At 39.7% G+C, this 23,433-nt stretch overlaps 2 protein-coding genes across 3 annotated transcripts; both read left to right on the forward strand.

Moving 5' to 3' along the window:
- The first annotated feature begins 1,181 nt into the window (after positions 1–1,181).
- On the forward strand, positions 1,182–6,435 carry LOC118289242 (GDP-L-fucose synthase). Of its 2 annotated transcripts, XM_035616073.1 has the most exons (11): positions 1,182–1,693; positions 3,008–3,189; positions 3,382–3,496; positions 3,665–3,793; positions 4,006–4,079; positions 4,370–4,503; positions 4,597–4,661; positions 4,786–4,852; positions 4,989–5,068; positions 5,316–5,415; positions 5,698–6,435. In XM_035616073.1, exons 2-11 carry the CDS (start codon positions 3,035–3,037, stop codon positions 5,751–5,753), a joined length of 975 nt encoding a protein of 324 aa, XP_035471966.1. In that variant the 5' UTR covers positions 1,182–1,693; positions 3,008–3,034; the 3' UTR covers positions 5,754–6,435. The 2 variants fall into 2 exon arrangements, with proteins under 2 accessions (XP_035471966.1, XP_035471965.1); XM_035616072.2 differs by having other exon boundaries at positions 1,183–3,189.
- A 1,589-nt stretch (positions 6,436–8,024) lies between these two features.
- LOC118288847 (adhesion G protein-coupled receptor E1-like) lies at positions 8,025–16,872 on the forward strand. Its single transcript, XM_035615385.2, has 23 exons — positions 8,025–8,055; positions 9,735–9,773; positions 9,882–10,247; positions 10,393–10,524; positions 10,618–10,764; positions 10,864–10,989; positions 11,395–11,538; positions 11,698–11,844; positions 11,937–12,083; positions 12,201–12,238; positions 12,503–12,583; positions 12,844–12,873; positions 12,960–13,122; positions 13,470–13,583; positions 13,903–14,078; positions 14,181–14,390; positions 14,495–14,698; positions 14,968–15,209; positions 15,325–15,391; positions 15,487–15,578; positions 15,791–15,950; positions 16,070–16,135; positions 16,751–16,872. Exons 1-23 carry the CDS (start codon positions 8,025–8,027, stop codon positions 16,805–16,807), a joined length of 2,979 nt encoding a protein of 992 aa, XP_035471278.1. The 3' UTR covers positions 16,808–16,872.
- Positions 16,873–23,433: the final 6,561 nt, after the last annotated feature.

Below are 23,433 nucleotides of genomic sequence, written 5' to 3' on the forward strand. Positions count from 1 at the left end.
TTATTACACATAGAAATAATATAAATAAGTGACTAGTCATTATTATTTCACTGTTATTCTTTCATTCATTCATTTATCCTCTCATCCTCGCTGTCCTTGTGAGAGTGTATAGTACCCCTGGCACTCTCAGCAGCTGCAAAGACACTTTCCCATTCCACCGGGCTGTGTCCTGACTCCATGAATTTATGGCCAATAATTCAAACTGGCAAATGACTGCCATGGTACACGTGGCACTAAATCCAGCCCTTCTGGGGGCTTTAACTATGTCTACTATACTCCTTCACTTTCCCTCCAGTAGGTTTAAGGAATTTTTTTTAATATATTTTTGGCTTCTTATGCTTTTTTTTTTTTTTTCTGGAATCCCTGCTTGCAGCCTTGGCCTTTTTTCGTGTGCATTTTTGCTTTTTAGTTCCACTTCAAATCCACTATACTGTGAATCCACAACGACGTGACCTACCAGGAACCGGCTTCCTGAACAACAAGCTAAAAGGACACTTTGGGGGTGATATACTGCAAAAGCCCCAAACAAATTCACAAGCGAAGGACGTGAGTAACGAGGGAGAAACCCCAGAGATGTACAACCACAATGTAATGCTGTCGATGTCACATACTGTGTACAAAGTTATGATCTGTATATTTTGAATGGGTGAAATGTACTTACACACAGTGGATTGATAAGAGCTTCCCACAGATCGACATATTTCTGTTGAAAATGATTTACTGCTTTTAACATAATTTGAATCCAACAGTTCAACCCTGGGTTCATGCATGCTGGTTAGAAATTTTGACCGACTATCTCTGGCGCGGCAGGTTTGATGGATTTGACCTTTTGCACATAGTCTGTTTACACACAAAGCTACCTCCAACGATCCACTAGAAGCGGATTGTTTTTATTTGTGTTGATTGTTTGTGTAGTGCTAGCATATAATAGAGGTTTATTATCATAAGTGTTGTTGGTTGCAAATTGATTTCACTGTCGTTAATCAATTCTGTTATACCTTAAAGAGAAGTTTCCTAGTGCTGTTTTCATGTATACTGTGACAAAGGCTTGTTGACAGAGTCAGTGCTCGAATTCACCGACTTCCCCTGTTCAGTCTGAAATATCAATATCATAAATATTGCTATTTCAGGTGAACACCCTTTTGAGACTGAGATCACAGGTTTGGATAATTAGTCCCTGTTCACAGGGTGGTGCCCGATTACTGATTTCAGTAATAATTTTATGAATATTAATATTTATCATTGATAATTATTAATAACTTGCTAATTGCCAAAGCTGCTCCTATCAATGCACAACACCACAACATTTATGTAGTGTTTTTAGCCTATCAGGTGTTCTGAGAGTGAGTCTGTCAATCAGGGTAATGTTAACAAGGGGAAAAAATTTATTTGTACAACTTTAAGAAGAAAGTTTCTGAATCTCTACTGAACTAACATTGACTAACGTCAGCATCAACGCGATGCTTGATCCCACACAGTGGCTACAATGGATTAGATTAAAAAACACCATCAATATTCAAATACTGTGACCCTATACTGGTCCTACTGGTTCCACGGCCCATGGTAGGAAGAGTCAAAAAGTCTACACCGAAACCACCTATACATTTAACATGGGCGTTGGCCTATTTTAAAACCTGTTGCCCTCTCAGACTTCTCCACTGATGTCTCCACTTGCTTCAGACCTCTAACACAGGTAAGGAACATTGGAATTGGCATTGAACATTTGATATCTAGGTTTTTGTAATTATGTGGTTCATCTGCATTTAGAGAGTACATAAAGGTAGCGCTTTTATAAGTTACTTTTTAACCCAGAGTGCCTGCAAATCAAATGTTCTTTAATTGCTGTGTCACAACACTGACAAAGCCAGAGCAAATGGGTTTCATCGTGTGCTTTTCATTTCTGGTCATTGAATGCATGATTTTGCAGTTGTCTATCAGACTACACACAAACTCATGCATTACCTTCATAATTTTTACAGTAGAGATGGGGTTTGCTTTATTCCTGCTTCAGTTATCAGTATTTCAGTTTAAGTACTTTTGTCCATCCCAAATGGGAAACAGTCAGGAGCACAGAATAAATAACAACAACACAAGTTACAGGAAAACAAGAACAAAAGCTCATCAATATGTCCTTCACATACAACACAGAACACAACAAAGACTAAAAAACTATTTCTAAAATACTAAAATGATGTTCAAATTAAGCAGATTTATTGCTCTGGGAACAAAAGAGTTTTTACTCCTATTGCACTTAGACTGAATCTGGGGTGGAAACATTAAATTGTAAAGCTATTATGGCACAGTCAATTGCGTTCAATTAATGCACTAATGATTAATGTACTCTGACATTTACTGTACTGTTTGTGTTGGCAGTCAAGAGATTTTTATATAAATGTAGTGCATTTATGTTGATCACATTTAAGCATTCATAACAATGAGGATCACGACACAGCAGGGAGGCTGGCGAAGGCCCTCTTGTTTTTGCAGGGATTATTATGATATTTCTCTCTGCGCGTTGTTATGAAACATTTGACCATGTGTTAAACTGTGTTGCCATGGCGACCTATGGTTCGCCATCAAATCCGAATGTGTGTTTGAGGGACTTGGGATGCTTAGAATCTCATGAAACTTGGCAGATGGGTTAAGAGGGGCGAAATCCTCCTGTCGGAAATGGATCTTTTTCCCAATTGTGCCAAAATGGCTCGCCAGCGCCCCCTATAACATTTCAAAATCAAGTCTCCGCCCTTTAAATTTTATGTAGATTAACAAAATTTAGTACGCACATGTATCATGTGACGACCTACAAAAAAGCCTCGGGAGCCATTAGCTCCGCCCACCTGGATGTTGGCCATTTTTAATTTTGTGTGCAAAATTGCTGCATTTCGGGACAGCTAATCACTCCTCTACTTGAAGCAACGAGCATGGATTAACTGGTTCTCCTGAACCTTCTTCCAGCAGCTCACTATATATTTTTGATCAAAGACTTTTCTGATTTGTCTCTCCTCAGTCCCCAGAAGACAGTTAAATAGAGAAGATGGCCTCAGAGATCAACGTAGGGCAAATGCGTGTCCTGGTGACTGGTGCAAGTGGGTTGATAGGCAAAGCCATTGAGCATGTGGTGTACCATGAAGGTGGGAAACGTGATGGAGAAGAATGGATATTCATCTCCTCTAAGGATGGAGATCTCACGTAAGTTGGCTGTCAAGAGATTTTTCCCCTGTATCATACTGTAGTCAGATGTCAGTGAGAGTGTTACATTCATTCATTCCCCTGCTCAGGCAATCAGTCACAGCAGCTCAAACAAGCAGTGTTCAAACCTGTATGTTTTTCTAGGGTGTCAGCAAAGGTGGTATTTTTTAACAACTACTAAAATCTGAACAGGGATTTAGGGCAGACCAAGGCTGTGTTTGAGAAGTTTCGTCCCACGCACGTCATCCACCTTGCTGCCAAAGTGGGAGGACTGTTCATACACTTGAAGGAGAACCTGCGTTTTTTGGTGAGAGAATGTTTACGTACATTACGGTGGCCAATCACATTTGTCAAACATGTCTAATCGTTAACTGTTGCAGCAGAGTCTTTTTAACCCTACAGTGAAAGGGAGGTCTGTGGAACATACTGTATCTACATTTGTCTTTAAACTGTAATGGCCTGATTCTCTTCACAGAGGGAAAACATATTGATCAATGACAATGTTCTGCAAACAGCCCATGAGACGGGTGTCACCAAGGTCGTGTCTTGCCTGTCAAGTTGTATCTTCCCTGACAAAACCACATACCCCATTGACGAGACTATGGTAAGCTTCTATAAAAACCTTCCGTCACCCAGTGTAGCTCAGCGACATTGTGCGGTGCAGATATCCAAGAGGGGCTATTCACAGTTGATATGATAATTAGCAACACATGTAATGCAATGTAATTATTAGGACATAATATTGGTTCATTAAGTATGACAACTATTACATCATTGTTTTGACTCTATCTTTACTGTGATCGTCCACTCTTCAAGATACACGATGGGCCACCTCATGAATCCAACTTTGGATACTCACATGCTAAAAGGATCATTGACATTCAGAACAGGTAAGCAGCTCTGCAGTACAAACAGGTGTTTGTTTTCAACATGGGAGGAGGCCACCTTCTGGAGTTTATTTCTGACCCTGAGCTGAGGTGCTCTGTAATACAATGAGCCTGTTTATCTTCTGCTGCTCTCCTGAAGTTAAGGTGAAATGCATGTCTGGTTGGGCAAGAGATAGACATCAATCACTACAAGGCTCTGAAAGCTTCAACTGAACTTTTGTCTGAGCCTCACTGTGTTTGTGTGTTTGTGTGTTTGTGTGTGTGTGTGTGTGTGTGTGTGTGTGTGTTGACAGGGCATACTTTCAGCAACATGGGCGTTGCTACACATCTGTCATCCCGACCAACGTTTTTGGCCCCTTTGACAACTTCACTGCAGAAAATGGCCATGTGCTGTCAGCTGTCATTGGCAAGACATACAAAGCCAAACGTGAGTAACTCACAGCCACTCAATCAGTTCGTCACACATCCATCACAGAAAAAAAAACAGGTAATAGAGTCGATCTTCTCTTTTGTCTCGCAGAAGAAGGAACTCAGGTGAACGTGTGTGGCACTGGAAATCCGCGACGACAGTTCACGTATTCTCTGGTATTAAAAACATGCATATTGCAACTTAGAACTTCTTAAAAAACAACTATAAACGCACTTGACAAAACATGATGTCTAAGAAAGTTCACACTGACTAGTTCCCTCTGTTTGTATTTATTCTCAGGACTTGGGCCGTATAATCATTTGGGCCCTGAGAGAATACAAGGAGGTTGAGCCTATTATCGCGTCTGGTGAGTACAGTGCTGTGCTCACCCATCATATGCATTATGTGCACGCTATTTTGTGTGATACACTACAGGAAACATGGGAACTTGGTGACACTTTATGCATAGTTCGTTAATTTTTCACTCTTGATTTTAATTTCAGTGGGGGTGGATGAGGAGATCACCATAAAAGAGGCAGTGCACATGATAGCAGAGTCTTTGGACTTCAAAGGCAAAATACATGTAAGCTTCAACCTTTCCCCAATAATACACAGTTACATCTGTTCCTATAGACTGGTTTAATTATGAAATTTGTACTGAGATGCTTTGATGAACCTGGGATTCACAGTGAAAAAAAAGTAAAGATCAATAGTGAAATGTTCAAATGATTTGAGTTTTTCTGAGATTATTTTGTAAATGGTTGTTGCTCTTGTGGAACAACGTCGAACCACAATTCATGATCTTCTCTCCCCTTGAATCTTCACATCAGTATGACACCACCATGTCTGACGGCCAGATGAGGAAGACGGCCAGCAATGGCAAGCTGAAATGCTACCTTCCTGACTTCACCTTCACACCCGTCAATGAAGGTCAGAGTTCATTGTATTGTACATATTAATGCCAAAAACATGAATGCACAATCAATATGAAAGAATGAAAACACAACTGTGTAGTTAACGGCACAGATGTGGCAGCAGAATAAATCCACGAGACTAATATCAGCACACCTTGAGACAAGTGAGGGGCCAAGACATAATAATGTGCCTCTCAACATACAAATGAGAGGTTTGAATGAATATTTGAATGAATATTTGCATGCATCCTCAGCCCAGTGAAGGTAACCTGCCTTTTATTTTTGTCTGTCTCTCTAGCTGTGAAGATGACCTGCGACTGGTTCGTGGCCAACTATGATATTGCCAATAAATGAAGTGACCGAACACTGAGCAGAAAGTTCACCACCGTATCTTGTTTATTTTAATATTATTTCTGAGATTTAAAGTTCTTTTCATTCTCTGTAATGTTGATTTAGTCACATAATCAATGGTGTATATAGTCTTTAATAACTAAAGACTCTTCAGCTTTTAATCTGTAAACGGTTTAATCATTTGTAAATATTTATTGAGTGTCTGAGTAATGAAGACCAGAATCTAATCACTAAATTATACTAGAATAAAAATAATAATAATGATAGAAAATAAGTCCAGTAAACCTTCATAGCAAATGAAAAGAGGACATGCTTTGTAATTCTTTAAACACCTTAATGATGCAGGAGATGTATTTTCTTCTTTTTAGTTTCATATTTGAACATCAGTTATTGGGATCTCAAATTTTTTAATTTTTAAATTTTCTATATGAAGAATCTTTGACCAATGCTTTTTATGAATGAACATTGGGGGTGGGTGATATGGCCTTAACTATGAATCTTTATTTTAATTTTATAGTGCCTGTATTATATACTAAATCATATACCAAAAATAAAAGGCACACACCACTCAAAATGCCTTTTTTGTATTTTGTTGTCAGCTTTTTTTTCCCACCAAAAATAATGATCATGCTAATACTGAATATTGACTATCAATGATTATATGAATAAACAACTATGTCCTGTATCAATTTAGCAAGGTATTGCAATTCTTTCCTGTATTTCTGATGTGATTCCACTGTCTCAAGGGAATTGAGGTATTATAGTAATATTAATATTGTACATCTGATAATTGGATAGTACAGACAAAAATAAATTAAATATGATTTAGTTCTCATATAAGTCAAATGATCTGTAAGTAATTTCAGTTTGATTTGAATACATATATGTACCGTTCAATAATTTTCAATTGATTTTATATTTCCGGAATTTCCCAGCTTGGGATAAATAAAGTATCTATCTATCTATCTATCTATCTATCTATCTATCTATCTATCCATCTTTAAGAACATTTTGAAATATTTTTGACCAAGCTTTGTTTTCAATTGCCAGATTCCTTTATGTGTCTATCTGGTAATATCGTGTGGCAGGTGATACAATTTTGCTTGTCACTGAAATTAGAGTAACAAAGACCAAACATGCGAGATTTTTAGAGTGTGACACTCATGATGTTGAAACCTGTTGGCTATAATTGTTTAATTGACATTTAGTAGCTGCTGCCTTAAAAACATGAGTGCTTTTTCCTCATTTGTATTTCTGGACGCACTACTAAGTTACAGTTTTACGAGACAAATTGACATGACAGGTAAAGTGTGCACTTTGTCTCCTGAGGTGCTTCACAGTTAGTATCCACGCTAAGTAAAACTGATTAGCGCATGTGATTCCACGAAACACAAACCTTGTTCTTGCTGATTCCCATGCCCCACACAGGCTTGAACTTAAACATCCAAGAAAATCAGTGAATTCATGATCTGAAGCATGTCTACTTTATGCAACAACATGGCTTTATTCTCTTCAATGCCAACATTCCATGTTTATAATTTGGTTTGACAAAATGCAAAATTGAAAGTTTCTCCCTTGCTTGCGAAGGGAAGTTCAATAAAAGTCATGAAAATGTCTATTAGCAAAATGATCCATTAAAACATGTTACCAGGTAACATAACAACCTCACCTATGTGCTGTTTCACCCAAAACTTGCTTTCCCATCTCCATCTTACCAAGACAAACAGAGAGACAGACAGAACCAATCACTCTTTTGCGGGGTTAAAAAATGCACATGCATTTTAGTTCAGACAGTAAGTGAACTCTTTACCTTGGTCATATACAATACGACACCTGTTGGCTGAATAGTTGATGTTTACTGCCTGACATGTAACACATCCTGATTCAAAATGAAATAATGCAAACTCTGGCCCAAAGATACACGTACACTTGTTTCATCATTCATTCTTTCAATAAGCAATGTTTATTTTTTTATTTTTTTAACTTGTCTTTTTGAAATAGTTTTAAATCACAACTTGCTAAGTATGTTCCCTCTATTCAAACAACAACGCTTTTGTTCGTGCCGTCAGACAACTCGCTCCCCTCCCCAATGTCTTGACGTGAGCTGTGTTATACTTAAAGCTTAAAGGTTTTCCATCAGAAGAAAGTGAATTTGCATTTTTTTTTGCATTGGTGCCAAACATTGTAAAAACAACGTTTGGACACATCTCTAAAATCTACATAGCTTAGCTCAAACATTGATGATTGATGTTTGGCGGAGTGGGACCTGTCAGGATGAACTGCTGCGCCTTTATACTTCTCTTAGGTAAGTTAATTCATGTTTCTATACAATGGCAAGTTGAAGACTTGTGACTTAGATAAAGATCAGATCACAATTAATGATCTGAGATGATAACACACAAACATTTTTAATCGTTTCGGTCTCTATTGGGCACACCAGATTTGATATGCTAGTGGAACTTGTAGAGTGAGCCTTTGGATTCGATAAGTGGTCGAAGCTCAAAGCATTAAACTAAAACAAGCAGTTGCAGAACAGACCTACTCAGCTCTCAGGAGTCATTTTGATGTACTGCAGAACTGCGTCAGCTCAGCCATATTCTTAGGATGCGTGGTGCGAACGTTTCTTCTTGGGCTCATTCCACAGCATCTCTACTGGATTAAAGTCTTGCCTCGGACTGGCCTCCCTCTGAAAACCTGATTTTCCTTTGTTTGAAGCCAGTCAGTATAGGTTGACCCTAATCTTTAGGGTCATTGTCCGGCTCCATCACCCAACTTCCACTGAGCCTCAGCAATAGTGGAATGACATTATCCCGTCAGACACCATGGTAAACTTTGGAATTAATTCATCCTGAGATGATCACGTTCTGTCCAGGTCTTTTCTGAATAACCAACTAAAAGTCTCTGACGCACACCTCCCATCATGTTTCATTGACTGGACTCCAGGTTTTCTACTTCAGTTAAGCTTTGTTGATGTCATTAGCCACAGAGTTCAGATTATTTTGTGAATATAGTATTCAGTATGGATGAGAACAATAGAATGTTTGTGTGTTATTATTTTAAAAAAGTGTTTGTTCATAACTTGGAAGAAGACCTGACCATATATTTAGACATATTAATAAAGAAATGTAGGTAATTCCAAAGGATTTCCTTTAATCTTTAATTCACCTCTTAAATCTTGTCTTGCCCCTGTAGATAATGTGTGAATATGAATTATCATGCAAAATGAAACTAAAGAACACTTGCATGTTATGATGTTGTCATTTCATTTTGTTCTGGATTCAGATCCACATAATTTATACCGGACCTTTCAAACAAAACAAATATAATTCAAAGTGATTCACCTGTTGATTGACAATTGAACAGACAACAATAAAAGAAGGATAGTTAAGATAATAAAAGATATACAAAAATAGAAAATAAAAAGAAACAATAAAAACAACAATAAATCAAATCACAAAGTACTACACAAAATAAATCAAGCCAAGAGAGTAAAAAGACAAAACAGTTAAATACAGTAAAATAAATATTTATGATCCACACTAAAGTTTTAGTAAAACTAAATAAAAATACATACATTGAAGCAGGATACATGCCCATTATTAACCAAATGTATATAGATTTGTTTTAGTACACACGCAAATAATGTGTTTTACTGTTAAACAAGTGTTTTGAACCATAGCTGCTGTGTATGTAATGTACAGTATGTTGTAGCCTAACAAAGGCTGTTAGAATTTATATCATCAAGTCATTTATGTTATTTTCTTGCCTATAAAAGTTTTTTTACATTTTTAATTTAATTAATTTCTAGATATTAGACAGAGATTCCTCCATTTAATAGTTGGATGTGATCAGACTTTTAAAGATGGCTTTAGAATCGTGTTGCTATGCATATGAGATGTATCCAATGTTTGGAAGTGTACTTTCGGAAACAGCTGACATCTATTTGCCGAATCAGTGTCTTTTATTTGTCTTTGTGCCTCATAGGTTCAGTCTTCACCCTTGGCCATTGTGCTTTTCCAGCTGGTATGATCACATTCAGATTCTGCCTATAGGTGAAACAACATTAATTAAATTGTGTGCATGTTGGTTATTATGAACATTCATACATTCACATTTTGCCATTTCCTGTAGGTTCTTGTGATGGATACACAAACAAAAGTGACCCATGGCGCAACCACTACTTCAGAAGTACCTTCAGTGGCTACCCAAACGACGATGGATATTTTGTCAACAAATGGTGGCGCTTCACAGGGATTGGTGGAGACAGAATCATTAACTTCTGTAGTGGTGGCAGGATGGGTGGGACCGAATATCCTATTCATGTTGGATTTTCATATCCAACAACTGAATCTGCAACTCCAACAAGAGGGACCGCATATGGTGTTCATAGATTCTGCAGTTCTTACGGGTTTATAATGAATGTGGTCCTCTGTCCCGGGGATTTCTACATATACAAACCAGAAAGTCATCCACATGGCAGTATGGGTTATGTAACCTGTAAGGAATGATTACTCATGGACATGCTTTACTTTATTTTGACATGTCCCATATGCTGCAAACTGAGATATTCCTATTTCACAAAAATTGTCCTTTGTGTGTTTGCCTCTATATGTGTGTGTGTGTGTGTGTTACCCCTGTTTAGATCATTCCACGTGTTCTCCAAACTCCTGTGGACCACTTGCTGAGTGTGTTTCTGGGGGGGGTTGTGCTTGCGTATCTGGGTATGAAATCCCTTCAAACCACCAACCCACTGGACATTCATACGGATGCGTTGGTAAGTGCAGTTTGTTTTATCTGAACTGTTTTCTTGCCTGAACATGCACTGTTCTTCCCATCTCAAACTCATGTCTGTATCGTCCCTTGGCAGACATAGACGAGTGTATGAGTACTGCTGGAATTTGTGGTTCTAACTCCAATTGTACCAACACCATTGGAGCATACCGCTGTACCTGTCTGAAGGGATTCAACGCTACAAATCCAGCAATACCGCCTGGAAATTCCAACAAATGCATAGGTGCCATTTTGTCTCACTGTCCATTTCAAATCAATGCATCTTTCCTTAGTTGTGTGAGACAAGTTGAGACCAGCTGATGTTTTTTTCTTTTCTTTATAGATATTAACGAGTGTCTTGACAATCCGTGTGGAGATCATGGAAGCTGTAACAACAAACAAGGAAGTTTTGAGTGTGAATGCCATGAAGGCTACCAAGTTGTACCCGACGCAAGACCTATGTGCCAAGGTCAGCTGTTTTCATGTCCTTCATGTTCCCTAATTGGAGTTGTGTGTACGTTGTTGTTCGCATACTATGCGATACAACGGTCAACCGGATAACTAGAATGCGAATATCGCCTTCAGATTGTGTTGAAGTGATGACTTCAGGCAGATGTGGCCTTGTCTACCTGACAGGGACAACTGAGAAACATAATTGTTCTAAAATCCCTGATCACTCATATTTTTCTGGACAGCCATCCTTATCCTGGAGGAAACAGGACTCCTACTGATCTTTAGTCTATATCGCAACAATTGTTATCTGAGTGAGGTATTTTCTGTTAAACTCATATTGCAGTGCTTTTATTTTGGTATAAAGCAACATCTTGGTCCAACCCTTTCCCCATGCCAACTGTGTTCACTGTTCCTTCCTCAGACATCGATGAATGTTTCAACTCCACCATCTGTGGCCTTGACTCAGTTTGCACCAACACTCCCGGCGCTCATACCTGTGCGTGTCAACTGGGTTACACGCCGACTCAAACAGACGCAGAGCCCAGCGAGACCAACGTCTGTATTGGTACTTGGTCTTATCGTTTTCTGATGCAAAAGAGGTTCCTCAGCCTCTGCAGGAGCTGACGGCAAACTGCAAATGAACTGTCAAATTGTCTTGGTTGTAACAGAATTCAAGAGTCACGCACAGAACTGTCTGCTTAATTGTTTGATATGTATTTGGCAGATGTTGACGAGTGTGTCGAAGAGGCTACCATCTGTGGTCCTGATGCCAACTGCACAAACTCGATCGGATCCTATCTCTGTACGTGCTTCCCTGGTTATGGACTAAACAACCCAGGCGTGATAGCCAGCGTATCTAACCCATGCACAGGTGTGTGTTTGTGTATGCAATATTGACTGTTGATGTGACTTATTATTCAACTATTAGATATTTGACTTGCACGCGCCTGTGCTCCCCTACAGATATAGACGAGTGCAGTGAGCAGCTGGGAATATGTGGTAAACAAACAGTGTGCACAAATGTACCGGGGACCTTCTATTGTTCTTGTACAGATGGATTCTTCCCATCCACAGGAATTATTTGGACGTTGGGAGTTTCATTTTGTCAAAGTAAGCTTTGGATTGCAATTGATCGCAGCGTGTACAACATAACGACATTTTCGGTTCATGCACTGAATGACCTTCACATGGGGACTTTTTCCTTTTTCTCCTACACCGACTGAACAGGTCTTCAGGACATTCTAGATGAGATAAAACCCCCAGAGGTAATTATGATCAGCTACACTGGCATTGTCGTATAAATTACAATTTTGAATTTAGATGGGTATTAAGACATTGCAGGGGTCCATCACCACACACAGATGCACTTTACCACTACACTTGTAATGTGAGTAGGCAGAGCTGAAAATGTTAGGATAATAATCAAGTTGCACAAAATTCTGCTCTGTCAAAGTTTGAATGCTATACACAAACTATATTTTCCAGCTTATAACATTGAAGATGAGGTTACGCTTCTGTGTTTGCTGCAGGGACAGACAAAAGAGAGAGCTTTTCTTGGCAATATGGATCAACAACTGAAAGACAACGCAGGGATAGTCTTACCAGGACCGGTAAGTGGAAATTGAAGAGCGGTGTTTCCTCTGTCGAATTTGTTAAAAGGACAAGATTGTAACTGATAAAATCTTTGATTTCTATCTGGTTTCAATAAGATAAGGAGCTTCATACTCGAGCACTAGTAACACCGCTTTCCTGAAGTGCAAAGAACTGGTTTCCCATAGGATGAACTGGAAATTCATTCTGTTGATGAAACTGCAAGTGCATTTACAGTACCTCATTCTGTCCCATTCTATTTCTTGTGCTTTCTCTGCAGACCGTGGAAAACAGCTTCTCGGCATCTATGGTACATGCTGCTCATCAAATAACTTATTTTGCTGTAACTGTGCATGTCCTTGGAGGCTAATATAACAAATTATTTATATGTTAAAGGAAGTGTCGGGGGTTGGACCACGTGCCAGGTCAATAAAAGTGAGTAGCACAGGCGATGGGGATACCGGCAGTGTGATTCTGGCCCTCTCAGACCGTTTAGTGTCGGCGATGGTGCTTCCAGGTCAGAACCAAACCAAGACCACTGTGAAGAGTTCAACAGTGGGTAAGATACATTCATTCAGCTACTTCACTGCAGATGTTTACGGTGTGTATACTGGGTGGATATAGAACATTTTGAAATGTTTTCATGTTTATTTATTTATTTTTTAAATTATTAATTATTATACCTAATAGTTCTTTATTGTCTTTTAAAATCAGTTTTATGGTATTTCATTTTCAGCATTTATTTAAATTTGATCTCATTTTCTTTTTCACTGTATTTTAAAACCTGCCTTATCGTATTTGATGGTCAGCATTTTTATTTGTTTTGTCCGTTTTTCGACAAACCTGTGGGGAAGGTGCTATACAAAATACAGTTTTGATTGATTGATTAATTAATATGTGTGTTAGACTTAAGTCTTGAAACTATTGGACCTGGAAACAAGAATGGAGAGAGGTCTATTCTCTCAGCTAAAGGAAACACCATGCAGATCAACCTGGAAAGTCTTGCAAAAAACAACAATGGTGAGAACGTGCTCATACTCAATTCCGAGGGAGATGATAACAGATGTATACATACGCCAGCAAAGTTGCATCCACGCGTAGTCCAGTATTACCACTTTGTTGTCCAAACTTTGCAGTGGAACTGAACAGAGTGAACCTACTTTTATTAAGTAAATTACTATTGTATGGTTGGGGCAGATTGCTTTTTAGAGTTCTCTTGAATAATTGAGGAAAATCATGCACAATGTTAAACACATGTTCACAAACCTGGAACAATTTGACTTTAGTGTGAAGTGGTATTTTGAAGTGTTGATCATGTCCATGGTGTGTCTATTCCCAGATTCTGCAGCAGCTGGCTTCATGACATTAAATGGAATGGAGAATCTCCTCAGTCATCAATACTTTAAAACAGAAAACAGGACAGAGATGTACTCGGATGTCATCACTGCAATCCTGCCCTTAATGAACAACACCAACCTCACGGAGCCAGTCAATTTTACCATCCATCACAAGAAGGTGCTGTCCAGTCCAATTTTTAATTTTGATCGATTTTGAAAAAATGTTTGGACATATCTAAAATATCTGCTAATGTTTTTTTCTTCCCTATGGCTCCACCAGCTGGTACCTGAATCTGGTTTGGTAACCTGTGTGTACTGGAAGGACAAAACCCAGGAGACAGCAACGGGAGCAGGAAGTGACAAAGGAGGAGACGAGACTGAGATGCATTGGTCAGTCGAGGGCTGTTGGGTCGCATACACCGATGAAAACCACACAGTGTGCAGCTGCTCCCATCTCTCCACCTTTGCCCTCATCCTGCAGATTGGGGAGGTATAGCAGATAAGTGTGTGAATGTGTAGATTTGCTAATACAGGTTACCACACACAAAGTCAGGTTGATCACAGCACATTGTGTTGTTGTGTGTGTTTTTTCAGCCTCCACCAGAGAGTTCTTTCTTAGATTGGCTAAACCGGATGTGTGTGTTTGTCGGACTGTTCTTCTTTGCACTGGCCATCCTCACCTTCTTGCTGTGCAGCTGGAATCCCAAGATCAACAACACAGCACGCCTGCACCTTTGTCTCAGCCTCGCTTTGTCTCACCTACTGCTGCTGTGGAATGACAGATATGTTGAAGATGAGGTACAGCACGGTTCAGAAGCAGATTGTTGCCCCTTATGTTATTCTGTTGAAATGTCAGTAGAATTTTGTACTGAACCAATTTGCACCAAACTTAGTGGATGGCCACAGGATGAATGCATTCAATTTTAGTACTGATCCAGTTAAAGGAAGAGTTTAAATGAAAAAAAAAATCACTTTCTTTAACATTTAAAAGACATTCCTAAGTCAATTTATCAGGTAATAATCTATGGAGCTTGATATAAAACACATGTATTGCGTTGTTTCCACAGCTGGCCTGCACTGTCATGGCTGGGCTTCTCCACTTCTTAGTTGTTGCAAGTTTTATGTGGATGCTGCTGGAGGCGCTGCAGCTCCACCTGCTGGTCCGGAGGCTCTCTAAGGTGCAGGTCATCCAGAGAGATGGCCTCCCCAGGCCACTCCTCTACCTGATCGGCTATGGGGTTCCATTTGTCATTGTGGGTATTTCTGCACTGGTGTATTCTGACGGATACGGCGCTACGGAGGCGGAGGTGTGAGTAGCATGAACAGTGATGCAGCGACTGATTGGTTGTGTGGTGGTGATCGGGGTTCATCTCTTGTATTTAAATGGATTGTTTGTTGTATAATGAATAACTTGTGCTGTGCAGGTGCTGGCTTTCACGGACACGCAGCTTCAATTGGGCCTTAACGGGACCAGTGATTACTGTCCTTGCAGTGAGTCTGTTCATGTGTTGTAATACAAGTAGCTGCAGTGAAGGATAGTCGGCCAAACCGCCAAACTCATTCTTAATGTGTTTTTCTTCTGTTAGCTTAACTGCATCCTGTTCTGTGCTACTTTATGGAGTCTAAGACCCACCTTGGCCAACATGAAGAGCGATGTCTCTCAGTCCAAAGACACGAGGTGAGTGGGAGTGTCATTTTTCTTCGACCAGTTCAAATTAATGTTTATGTCCCCATTAGCCATTGTGTTGCTCCAGTGGCCACTCGTCCCGAGGTCCCCACAGTTTTTCTATACTGTACTTAAAAATTTATCCCATCTCATTTAATCGGAACGAAAAGCAGCGCAGAGTGACGGAGTGCCCTGCACTCACATTGTATTTGTTTTGTCTGCAGGTTGATTGTGTTCAAGATCCTGGCCCAGTTTGTCATACTGGGCTGTACCTGGATTCTGGGCCTGTACCAGTCTAATCTCTTCTTTCAGGTGCTTTTCATAATCCTGAACTCCCAGCAGGGCACGTTCCTCTTCATCGTCCACTGCCTGCTCAATAAGGAGGTAAAGGGACTCTGTCTGCAGATCTCTCTGCTTTTGTTGATCTGCTGTCTCATGTGTCTTTTACGTCTACACACCATACATCATTTTTAAACGAGTTGTATGTCATTTCATTTTTCTAGGTGCGAGAGGAATACATGAAATGGCTGACCTGTTCCTTCAATAAGCCCAGAGAAGGAGGATCCGTGGTGAGCATTGACAAGGAAACAACGACGAGTGAAATCAGGAACCATTTGAATTATTGTGAAATGTCTACAATTATTTAAGTATATATATTTTTTTCTTTTGAGGTGTCTTTGTAGTCTCTATGTCTATTGTAAAAGGTAAACGGACTGTATTTGTATAGAGCTATATATATATATATATATATATATGTATATAAACGCTTTACAGTACAAGACACATTCACACGTTCACACACATTCATACAGTTCTGGTATTTACCACAGTTTTCACAGTCACATACCCTGCCGGAAGAGCCTTTAGAGGCAATTTAGGGTCAAGGGTTAAGCCCAAGGCAGCTCATAATCATACCACCCACTAGCGAACCTCAAAGCCACATTATCGTATGCTGAGCGAACAAAGCTACTCTCCCCACAAGTTCCTGCATATGTGAATCTATATACAAGGCACTGAACAAGAAGTCTCGTGTCTTACTCAACGTGTATACATTTGATCTAGAGACAGTTCAAAGGTCTTCCCTAAAATCATAATTTGTGTTGTTGTATTATTCAACGTTGTATGAATGTCTCCCCCGTTTTATTGATGAATAAAAAGAGAATGTGCATATTGTATTTCGACAGAAAGATGCCCCGTCAGTGTCCGAGGACTTTGACAAAGCTGAAGAACAGACGGGCTAATGGTGATCAAATGAAGACAGAAGAGACATACAAACCTTGTATATGTGTGTGTATATGTGTGTGTGTGTGTATATATATATATATATATATATATATATATATATATGTATATATATATATGCATGTGTGTGCATGTGTGTGTACTTCAGCTGTATGACAATTATTCATTGTCTTTTTCTGGTTTGGATGATGTTCACTGGAAAATAACAATACATGCATTAATTGTGGTGTCTATTATCATTATTTTTCTTATTCAGTGTGGGTTCCTTTTTTAAATCATCTACATTATTACACTTTTTAGGACTTTCTTATGCAACAACTAGAAAATATCAAACACGGACCATGGTTACATGTCCGGTGGTCAATCTAAGTTTTTGACACAAAGAGTGAATGACAGTAATAGTCTCACAGACGTCTGGACGTGAACAATAAATCAGGACCTCCTAGTTGGCAGTTGGGATGGTTCTTGCACGACATGCACACAGTATTTTTGTCAACTTGTTTCTTTGTGTGCTTTGTCTGTCTTGTTTATTGTTATTCCATAATAAACTTCTACTGCGTTAGAATTTTTTTCAGTCGCTTATTGTTGTAATAACCAGACAATGCTCCAGCAAAAGACAACTTTTGTGTGCACCCGCTCTGTGAGTGTGTATGTGGCGTGCTGTGGCAGTCCTGTGTGGATGTGTGTGGTGCATTGCGTAGACCTACACTTTACTTAAAGCTCTTTGCTGATTTTGACCCTGAACCATGCGTATCTTTGTGAGATGGAATTGTTCATCATCATCATCATCAACATCATCCCAACACCAAACTAAACATGGTAGGTGTTTCAAATTGCTAATATGCCAGACCTGTGGGTTCACAGTCATTACTTCCATTGTACCACAAATGCAACATTGCAGATTTTACATTTTATTTATTTATTCATTTATCCTTTATGTAACTAGGAACATCTCCTCCACAAGGGAGTCCTGGTCAAGATGGGGAGCAGTGGAGTAAAAAAAGTAAGAACAGATTACACTACAACCACACCAGAACACAGCAATTGGACTAAGGATCAGAACAGACATAGAAACATGCAGGAGTCAATGGCAAAACATGGATGATAGAAAATAACAAAAGCACACTTGCCCACACACTCAGTTAGTCACTAAAATGACAAAAAAGAATTAAGGAAAGTAAATGTCACAAGCAATGAAATAGTTCTGAAAACATTTGCGCTCGCAGTACATATTTTGAATGTTTTGGAGAGCTGCTGGATTTTGATGATTTCCGCACAATCGTAGAAACGCACGACAAATTGCTTCAAGAAAATTGAAGTGGCACAGGCTGTATCTCAATCATGTCACTGCCCGCACCCTCAGCTAGTCCCTAAAAAAACAGACTGTCTGCGAAGTGAAATCCTCCACATCTCTGTTATCTCTTCACTGTCCCATTTGTTTTGTGTTTGCATGAGAGACGGGGCATTTTGAGGTGTGTCAAACTTTCCCAGTCAAATTCGAGGCACAGGCTAAACCAAGTCCATTCCCTGTAACTTACATCATATGTACGCCTCGCCGTATTACAGAGTAACATACAATGGGAACAAAAAAAGACTAAATCAATAGGTGATGGTGATGGATTGTCAGGACAAACAAAGTTTAACTTCTCTCATGTATGCATCACTGAACAAAATCTGCTCACTGCCCTTTATCATCTGTGGAAGGCAGCACTAACTTGCCACTTTCCTTTTTTAATATCTCTTTAATCCTTGGAATCAAATTCTGTTTACTCTGAGAACATTTCTTTTTAAGAATAATGCACATTAATCAATATTTATCTGGCAGTTTTAGCCAATTGATGAGATTCTCTTTGTAATTTCTAATGCTGGCATGCGAATGTCCGTATATTTTGCCCACTGCCTGTTAAAAATAAGTAAAACTCGTAAATTGTATTTACATTTGAGATATATTGTTTGCAGTACACACGTCTCCTAAGGCTGCAGCATTTAATCACATGTAATGACTGTTAGTGTAGCCCCACTTTCTCATGAACTCTAGGGAGCAGAGGTCATCGCTCTCATCCACTGCTGGACAAAACCTAAATGAGTTCAGAGTCGATATAAGGAATACTTGTAAGAACAACCTGGAAATCTACAATATTGATTTAAAGCTGGTATTGTATATGTTTTGTAATCAGCTGTAGCTAAAGTTAGGCACATAACCTATCTTAGTTTTTTGAGGGGGGGTCTGTAGACATACCGGGCACACGTGGAAATGTGTATTATGCACAAAAATGAGACCTTTAAATGTGTAGATTCTCAGCCATCAGGGTGATCGGTCCCGAATTCATCCGGCCACGTGTCAGCGACCGCAAACATAGAGCCAAAGTAAAAAACAAAACAAATAACTCTACTTTGAAGACCAGAATAACAAGTGGTAGTGCAGCAGATGGTGTGGCCGTCACAGAGCCCTGGTATCAACACCATGGACACGTTCTGGGACCACACTGTTCCCGTGTCTCTTCTCTAAAGATCTGAATCAGTCAAATCCCATACGAGATGCGTTTGCTGACGTTGGTGCTGTTTTGCGTGACTACCACTAGATGGTGCCAACGAGCCGTATTTTAACTGTTTTTTATTGTTATGACAGTTAAGGGTTCTTATGGTTCTCAGACTGGTTCTGGTGTGACATTTGAGCAGCTCTTGTTAGCAATGTGAAGCAGCGTAGGCTTGCTTGACGTCGTTTTATTCACGCGTTAGGAATTAAAGCTGAACATGTGAAGATGAGACGTGCTTTGCATTTTAACCATGTTGTCCTCCCTCCTGCGTGTAATTGTGGACTATATCTCGGCAAGCACACTTCTATCCGTTCTGTCAGTTCAAAAATACTTTTGCATACACGTACGTAAGTGTACAAGAGAAATTACTCTCAGTAAACGATGTGGAGCGTGTGAAAGGATCAGCTGGAACCCCGGCGTCTGTCTGCGTGAATGTTGACTTCATCCCAGTAGAGCCAGTGATCCTGCCCTCAACTCTGTCCAGGCATGAAGCCTCGAGTGACACAGCCACACTCTCCTCTTCACAGTTATTTAATCTGTGACTTAAACACTGATTCGATTTTAGACACACAAAGACACGTCAAGATCTTTATTGCCACTGCACAAGTACAATTACATTTTGTGTGGAGCAAAGCCTACAGATGCCTGGTTAGGTAACACACAGATTAAGCCTATGAAGTGAAAGGATAAACGCTGAAAATAGAAGCTATAAAGATATATGGACTCAACAGAAAAAACGACTAAGAAAACACAGTGACAGTACGATAAAAATATTAATACATGTATAAATATGTATATACAAGGAATCATAAAAAGAGACACAGTAGACAGTATTAAAAAAAGCGACAGTCAAGAATAGAGGGGACATAGAACAGGTTATTGCACAGATAAAATAAATTAAATATTGCACTTTTGGAGTGATTGATAAATATGAAGGTAACTAAAAACAAACAAATGAATTCAATATATGCTATGCCATTTTTTCTACAAGAATGCGCCACAATTAACACATGTACAAATCATACTCATATGTACCTAGAAATACTGCAGCAGTACAACTTTTGATTCAGTTGGTGAAGATCCTAATATAGTACATCAGCGTGAGTGACGTTACAAATGAGAGATGGACTACTACTGTGTGTTTTACAAAGTTGCAATAATATCAGGTGACCACGGTTCCACAATTAATGCGAATTAATTTTACCATTTCAGTGCTCATTAGAAAAGACGTCTCATGTTTCCTCTTGTTCTTTCGGTCCTTCTAAAACATTGGATCTGATTAAGGCTCTTTGCATAAGCAATGTGTATATATTCCCTCACTGTTTGCCAAATGATGTCATAGCATCTCTAGCAACCCACAGACCAGCAAATTAGTTACATAAATCAAGAATGTGTGCATCTCCGCTGACCTGAAGCTTGTAAAAGGCAATAATGTTAATGGAGTAAGCAAATATTGTCAACACAAATATCAATGTCTCTAAAAAATAGGAATCATGCTCACGCGGGTCTGACACAGTATCCAAGCTACAGCTGCCTATGAAGGAAGGGAGAGACAAATGAGAAAAAAAAATAGCGCTCAGGGTTAGCCTCAGTGTCTCTGCCTCTCTCCCTCTAGTTTCTCTTCTTCTTAATACTACACTTGGTTCCCATGGAAACACACTTGCAGCGCTTGAGTCGTGAGGCCAGACAGCCGAGATGCCATGTCTGGTAAACAATCCTGCAATCTGGACTGAATATGTTGGGGTACGCGTCAGAGTTTGTCAAATTGTGTCGACATCAGACGGAGGTCATGTGTGGCAGGGACGTGGACGGACCAGGGCTGGAACAGAGACAGCAGCTGTGACAACTGTAAACTTTTTTTTTATTATAGTGCAAGACCGGGAGCAAAATAAACTAACACAGGCAGCTAACAGCATCCATGGCCTAATCCTTTTTAAAATGTTCTCAGTCATTATATAGTCATGAAGGGGAGACGAGGCACGCGGAGAATCTTTAGACATAATCAAACATTATTATTAGTTAAAGTGGTGGAAGATCATGGAGCATTGTACCCACACAATAGCTTCACTGTAGGGCCGTCCCTTGATGCCTGCAATCATCATTATCATCACAGCAATTAACTCAGACTCTATTAATAAGATAGACCTTCATTTTGCCTCATAGTGTCTATATATCATGGGGCCTATAGGATTGACCCTCAAAAGGAAAAGCAATATACATGGTGTGGGTGTCTTTGAAGACTTTTATGTGAAACACCACCCTGTATGTATGAACTCAGTGCAAAAACTTTTGGTTTGCTATCACATAAACTGTCCTCATAACCAATGAATCAAGAGTAGGTGAGTGCACGGGCAATTTGTCATATACCAACCACAATAACAGGCAAACGACTGATGTGCATTGTGGTGTCTGTTATAATGGTGGTGGACACCAACATCAGAGTGCTTTGGTGCACTGTATGGAGCGGATATTTCCCCTGCTAAGGCCAGTCTTAAGTTTAAAAGACATCTTAAGATATTTTTACACTTATAAAATGAGACTTAAGCTAAGCCAGCAGATTTTGAGGATAACGCAAAATCAGGAGCACGCCCGGATGCATAGTTCAACAATTTTAGCACTCAAAAATGGGAATAATTGTTTGGTGATTGGAACAGAGTCCCGCAGACCCCTTGACCCACCCAGAGAAGCCTTCGTGGACCAAGACAACACCATTGAAGAAGGATAAGCTTTAGAAATGGAGGCAGCACAGATGGGAAGTAACAAGGTGCATCAAAGGAGGTTTAAAGTGTAGGTAGAAGAGACAAATGTGTCCAGTTGGAACGATTTCCAGAATAGGGGAAGGTTCAGCCAGTGTCACAGCCCCCGAAACATTCCGTCGTTGCATGACGACAACTCTTCGTGTCTTCACATTGTGCCTGGCAGTCACTCGAGAATACATTGTAAGAGAAGCTATTCATTTTTTGGCAGTCAAGAAGAGTCCTGTGCATCAAAGTGGCTTTGTACGTGAGAGTAAAGATCGGGGGAATCATATTTATGAATAGGCAGCTGGATGAGGCAGAATGCAATAAACGGCACAAGCAAACAGTCAGTGCTAAGGCTGAAACCTGGTATTTTTTGGTTAGAGAAAGACATGGTTTTGAAATATGAGCTATTTCTCTTAACTTGATATTGGCCCACTACTAACAGGGCCTGGCGATGGACGATCACTCTGCCCTTCTGTTTGTCCAGCACAAGACATGGCATTTCAACAAATATTGGCTGGGGAGAGACATTTGGTGAAGATACTCTGGACTCTCACGACATATACAAAGCATCTAAAAAGCTAATGACTTGATCAATATGAAACTTGCCGTTGATATTCATGCTCCACATCCATGTTCTGTTTCCATCACTGCACAGTGTCTTTTCCAGTCCAGTCTACTACGTTTTTATTTTTTTTCCCATTAGCTCTCGCACAGCTCAACCCGTCAGCTCGAGGCCATTCAGTGGATCAGATGTGCAAAGGTGAAAATTTAACAAAAAAACTTCTCAGCCGGGGCGAACGAAGGGTGAGTCAGGAAACACGATCGCTCGTTTCATCTTTCCCTCGCTGCGATACTGGTCATCTGCTCGTGTTTTCCCTCTTCCTAACCACTAATTTCCCTCGATTGCATTCAGCCAATAAATGGAGTCTCGGGAAATTAGCAGATCAGTCTTGACGGGATTATTAGAGAAGGAGGTTTTTTTTGATCTGTCAAAGGCAAATCTGGATGCTGTAGCTACAGCATATCGGTATCTTTCAGATGATGCAAAAATGATACTGTGGCTCTGCAGCAACAATTTTCTTTTGATGCACAAAATGACCATTGTCCATCAATAGATTTGTGGACCAGCCATATCTTTTTGGTCGTGGTACAGAATGTGGCCCATTTTGTGCAGAAGCAAAGGCATTTAGTAACCCGTCATCCATCACTACACATTCTCCCTTATGCAGCAACAAATTCATCAAGCATCATGCCAGGACCAGCCACTGTGCTGTCGCTTAACATCACGGGCACCGATAATGAGAAAATATTAATGAGAGTCTCAGTACCGCGGCAGACTCTCGG

This window comes from Scophthalmus maximus, chromosome 17 (assembly GCF_022379125.1).
Source record: "Scophthalmus maximus strain ysfricsl-2021 chromosome 17, ASM2237912v1, whole genome shotgun sequence".
In the NCBI taxonomy this organism is placed as follows: Eukaryota; Metazoa; Chordata; class Actinopteri; order Pleuronectiformes; family Scophthalmidae; genus Scophthalmus; species Scophthalmus maximus.

Bases quoted from the DNA above. Each gene is read 5' to 3' on its own strand.
- LOC118289242 (XM_035616073.1), top strand. From the start codon at position 3,035: ATGGCCTCAGAGATCAACGTAGGGCAAATGCGTGTCCTGGTGACTGGT. The intron at 5,069-5,315 runs GTAAGCTTCAAC...TCTTCACATCAG, and splicing joins ACTTCAAAGGCAAAATACAT to TATGACACCACCATGTCTGA. The intron at 5,416-5,697 runs GTCAGAGTTCAT...CTGTCTCTCTAG, and splicing joins CTTCACACCCGTCAATGAAG to CTGTGAAGATGACCTGCGAC.
- LOC118288847 (XM_035615385.2), top strand. From the start codon at position 8,025: ATGAACTGCTGCGCCTTTATACTTCTCTTAG. The intron at 12,874-12,959 runs GTACATGCTGCT...TATATGTTAAAG, and splicing joins ACAGCTTCTCGGCATCTATG to GAAGTGTCGGGGGTTGGACC. The intron at 14,391-14,494 runs GTATAGCAGATA...GTGTTTTTTCAG, and splicing joins TCATCCTGCAGATTGGGGAG to CCTCCACCAGAGAGTTCTTT.